Raw genomic sequence first — 4,757 nt, forward strand, 5'->3', positions numbered from 1 at the left:
CGTTAGTGAGAGATGGAGAATAAACGAGCAGAGGAAAGCAAATTAGGAGAGGAAAGAAAGGGGGCCCAAAGCCTTCCCCCCGCCGCCCGAGCCCTGGGGGGGGGGTCACAGCCTCCTCCCGCCCTTTGGATCTGCTCTTTGCCGTCCTGCTCCGATCCAAACACCCCAAACTGCCCCGTTTGTTCCGACCCGGCTGGGACACGGGGCCGAGGAAGCGCCGCGGCCGCTCGGGCGAGGGAGAGGAGGGACCCGATGGTGGGGGGGGGATGAAGCTGCCATCACCCCGTCCCATCACTCCCATCGCTCTCATTGCTCCCATATTTTATTTAATTTTTTTTTTCCTGGTTTTTTTTTTTTTTGGCTGAATCTGCAATCACGCTCAGATAAAACGAGGAGAACACGGGACGGAGGGCGGGGAGGGGGCACCAACCTGCAGCCAAAGAGGCAAGGACCCCCAAACCTCCCTCCCGCACCCCGACTCTCCGCTCTCCCCCCCCTCCCTCCCAGCCGTTTCTCGCTCCCTCTCCTCCCTGCCGAGGTGTAAGGAGATTTACGCTTAACCCATCCCCTCCCTTTATATTCCAGGTGATGCTCCCCGAGACCCTCAGAGGGTTTCTCCTGCCCAGCAGCTCCCGCTCGGGACGACCCCTCCCAGCGGGGCCGCAGGTGAGTGGGGCGGGGGGGGGGGGGGGGGCCCCGGGGTCCCCCCCCCCAACCCGAGACCCCGCGGGAAGCGGTCGGGGCCGGTGGGTTTGGGGTTTTTTTTGTGATGCTGAACCCCCTGCAAGCGAGGACACGACCGTCTTCATGGGATTGCAGCGGCACGGCCTGTCCCGGACACGTCGGGGAGGTCACGTAGCACCGCAGCAGCATCCGACGGTGCTGGGTGAACCCCACCGGGGCAGGATGAATCCCCAGTGCTGGGTGCACCCCCCCAGTGCAGGGTGAATCCCCGGTGCTGGGTGCACCCCCCCCCCCATGGGTGCTGGGTGCGTCCCGGGTGCTCACCGTCGGGCTGCTCTGCTTTCTGCCCGCAGGCTGGAGGATGCAGCGTGGCTGCCCGTCGCAGGGGCTGCCCGTCCTGCCCGGCTCCTGCTGGGTGCCAGGTGAGCCCCCCCCGCGGGGCAAACCCTTGGGGCGCGAAGGGGTGACGGGCTGCACTCCCCACCCTACCCCCCCCCCCTTTCCTCCCTGCCTGCACCCCGGGTCGGTCCCTCTCTGCAGACCCGCAGCCACTCCGGGATGGGGCACAAGTCTCATCATCATCATCATCCTCCTAAAAAGCCGCTGCCTCCAGCGGGGGACAGGCAGTGACCCCCGGGGGTCCCCGGACACCCCTAAGCGTCCCCCTCCCCGCTCGTTCCGCAGGGCTGGTCTTCCCCAACTGGGCGTACAAAGCCGAGTCCAGCCCCGGCTCCCGACAGATCCAGTTATGGCATTTCATCCTGGAGCTGCTGCAGAAGGAGGAGTTCCGCCATGTCATCGCCTGGCAGCAGGGCGAGTACGGGGAGTTCGTCATCAAGGACCCCGACGAAGTGGCCCGGCTGTGGGGTCGGAGGAAATGCAAACCCCAGATGAACTACGACAAGCTGAGCCGGGCTCTCAGGTGCCGCAGGGGACGGCGGGCACGGGGCTGGGGGGGTGACATCCGCCATCCCAGCCCTCGGTGGGGATGTCCGTCCGTCCGTCCGTCCATCCGCTAACGCCCCCCCCCCCCCCAGGTACTACTACAACAAGCGCATCCTGCACAAAACCAAGGGCAAACGCTTCACCTACAAGTTCAACTTTAGCAAACTCATCTTCCTCAGCTGCCCCGCGTGGGATCCCCGCTGCCCGTCCTCGCTGCCGGGCACCGGCTGCCTGTGCCGTCCCCCCGCCGTGCCCCCTGGCATGCCGAGCCAGGTAGGGGGCCCAGGGGACCCAGCCCAGCTGGGGACATCCCTGGGGACAGGCTGCCCTTCCCGGGCGCTGCCACGTTCCCTTTCATCCCCCCTCCAGTTGGTGCCGAGCGTGCTGCTGAGCCGGCGGGCGATGGCGGAGCCACTGGCCTGGCACCGGCGTCCCCGGCACCCCGACACGCTGGAGGAGAGGGCGGCCGCCGCCGGGACCCGTAAGTTCGCCCAAGTGCCAGCACCCAGCGCGCTGCTGCCCGCACAGGCAGGGGCTGCGTCGAGGACAGGCAGGGCTCGCTGCCTGCAGGCAGGGCAGCGGGGCGGTGGAGAGCAGCCAGGGCGTTGGTGGGTGCAGGGTACGGTGGGGCTTGGGGCCCTCGGTGCAGGCAGCAGGGCCCTGCCTGCAGCCCCAGCGCAGGCAGGCAGGCAGGCAGGCAGGGCCGCCGCGTTGCCAGTCCCACAGCAGCACCCAGTGGCTGTGGCTGGGAGAGAGGACGGGGCACCCACCCGTGGGGTGCCGAAGCCAAGGGAGAGGGGACCGGCCGGAGCATCCCGGGGTGCTGCCCGCGCCCCACGGCCTGACCCCGGCTCGGCCCTGCCGTACGGTGCCACCGGCCACGCTCACGGCGCTGCCCATCTCTCGCTGCCCGCAGGCCTCGGCTCCGCGTCCCCCCAATGTCTGGGGGGCTCCTGCTGCTGTCTGGGGGTCCCGGAGCAGCTTCCCCACCTGGCCACCTTCCCCCCGCCGCTGCCGGCCCTGGGCCCCCCGGCACCCAGCTGGGCCACCTTCCCCGGCCACGTCCTGGCCCCCCCCAGCCACCCCCTGCCACTGCTGCCCCCCCCAGCCGGGGGTCCCCAGCAACACGGGGCTCCCCACATCGGTGCTCCTGCACCCCGGCTTCCCCCCCAGAACCTTCCCCGGGCTCCCGCTCGTGGCTGGGGGGCCGGTGCCAGAGCCCCCATCATCCCGGCCGAGGGAGGAAGGCAAGGAGGAGGAAGAGGAGGAGGAGGAGGAAGGCCGGCATGATGCCACCGCTGCACAGACCTGCCCTGGGGTGAAGCCGGAGCTCAAGGGCAGGGGGGCTGGCAAAAGTGGGGTGCTCCCAGCTGGCAGCTTCGCACCCCTCCGGCCCCCCAGCTGGTCCCTCCAGCCGCCCTAGGGAGGGGGGGGGCAGCCACGACACCCCCTTGTCCCCCCATACCCAATCCCGCAGCACCCCAGGACGTGACCGACGTCCCCAGCACAACCCCGGGGTCCTGCTGAGCCCCCCCCCGGGGTGTGGGGTGCCCCTGCAGCCCCCACACTCAGCCCTTCATCGTCACCCCCCGGCCATTGGGTCCCTGCCTGCACACAGCTGCTGGTCCCGCCCTGCCTGTACAAAGGGCAGGAACCAGCCCCCCCCCCAAAAAATAAACCAGTTTGCAGAGAGGGGTCTGGCTGTTGTCACCTCAGGGAGCACCCCAAATCCACTGGCACCCCAAAGCCACCATGACCACGGAGGGGAGGCCACATCCACGACCCCAAACCCCCCCCGGGGGGGGGTGCAAACGGGATTGGGGGGGACGGTGGCACGGGGGGAGGCAGGCAGGATGGGCTGGCCCCCTAAAAACCGATTTGGCTCGGGGGGGGGAAGTGGGAAGCTGGGAGCTGGTACGGGATTTGGGGTGCAGGATTAGGGATGAGGGGGGGTGTGATCCAAGCGTACTCCCAGGGATTCCCGGAAAACGGCTTGTTTTCATTTTCACTTTTCCATGTTTTCCACATTGGGAAATCTGCGGGGACAGGAGGGGCGGAAGTGCTTCGCGCTCCTTTTCGGGGACCCCCTGTGTCCTCCCCTTGTGGCACAGGGCACCTGTGGGGACTCGAGGTGTGGCGAGGGTTTGGGGGGCTCCTCGCGGGGCACCCCTTGGTGGAATTTCAGGGGGCAAGCCCCCCTGTCCCCTCCAAAGCCTTGTGCCCCCCAAATCCCTGCTGTGGCTGAGGGCCCCCCCATACTTGGGGTACAGGTGGGAGCCCCATAGCCGGGCTGTGTCTGTGGGTTCCTCCACACCTGGGTGTCCCCGTGGGTCCCCCAAACCCACGCTGGCCCCATGGGTCCCCTATACTCAAGTCTCCTTGTGGGTCCCCCACACTCTGGTGTCCCCAGGGGACATCCACCCTGTCCCCAGGGCTCCCCGGCATTTCTGCTGTCCCTGCGGGTCCCCCCAATCCACACACACCCGTGGGGCCCCCGCACCTGTGGGACCCCCCCACACCCATGTTTCCCCGTGTGTGTCCCCCATACCGATATGTTCCCATGTCCCCCCCACACACCCATGTTTCCCCACGGGTCCCCCCACGCTCGTATCTCCCTGCGTGTTCCCCCACACCCATATCTCCCCGTGTCCCCCCACATCCATATCTTCCCGTGGGTCCCCCCACACCCATGTCTCCCCATGAGTCTCCCCTCATCCATGCTGTCCCCATGTCCCCCCATATCCATATCTCCCTGTGGGTCCCCCCCACATCCACAGGTCCCCATGGGTCCCCCCCATACCCATACCTCCCGTGTCCCCGCACACCCCTCTCTCCCCGTGGTTCCCCCCCCCCCGTGTCTCCCCATGAGTCTCCCCTCATCCACACTGTCCCTGTGTGTCCCCCCCCATCTCCCCGTGTCCCCCCCCCACCCCTATCTCCCCGTGGTTCCCCCACACACCCGTATCTCCCCGTGGGTCCCCCCCATCCACGCTGTCCCCGTGGGTGTCCGTGTGTGTCTCCCCCCCTCCCCGCCGGGTGTCCCCACGGGCCGCCTCCCCCCCCCCCCCCCCCCCCCCCCCCTCCCGGCTCCCGCCGGCGCTGCCCCCTCGGCGGCGGCGGCGGGGGCC

The 4,757-nt window shown here is 68.5% G+C and overlaps 1 protein-coding gene across 1 annotated transcript; it reads left to right on the forward strand.

The window, feature by feature from the left end:
* The first annotated feature begins 1,038 nt into the window (after positions 1-1,038).
* On the forward strand, positions 1,039-3,052 carry LOC142598398 (ETS translocation variant 3-like protein). Its single transcript, XM_075736912.1, has 5 exons — positions 1,039-1,106; positions 1,369-1,606; positions 1,722-1,902; positions 1,999-2,248; positions 2,709-3,052. The coding sequence occupies exons 1-5, from the start codon at positions 1,046-1,048 to the stop codon at positions 3,050-3,052; spliced, it is 1,074 nt and encodes a 357-aa protein (XP_075593027.1). The 5' UTR covers positions 1,039-1,045.
* Positions 3,053-4,757: the final 1,705 nt, after the last annotated feature.

The sequence above is a fragment of the Balearica regulorum genome, chromosome 28 (genome assembly GCF_011004875.1).
Source record: "Balearica regulorum gibbericeps isolate bBalReg1 chromosome 28, bBalReg1.pri, whole genome shotgun sequence".
NCBI classification, from domain to species: Eukaryota; Metazoa; Chordata; class Aves; order Gruiformes; family Gruidae; genus Balearica; species Balearica regulorum.

Bases quoted from the DNA above. Each gene is read 5' to 3' on its own strand.
- LOC142598398 (XM_075736912.1), top strand. From the start codon at position 1,046: ATGCAGCGTGGCTGCCCGTCGCAGGGGCTGCCCGTCCTGCCCGGCTCC. The intron at 1,607-1,721 runs GTGCCGCAGGGG...CCCCCCCCCCAG, and splicing joins AAGCTGAGCCGGGCTCTCAG to GTACTACTACAACAAGCGCA. The intron at 2,249-2,708 runs GTACGGTGGGGC...GGCCCCCCCCAG, and splicing joins AGGGCGTTGGTGGGTGCAGG to CCACCCCCTGCCACTGCTGC.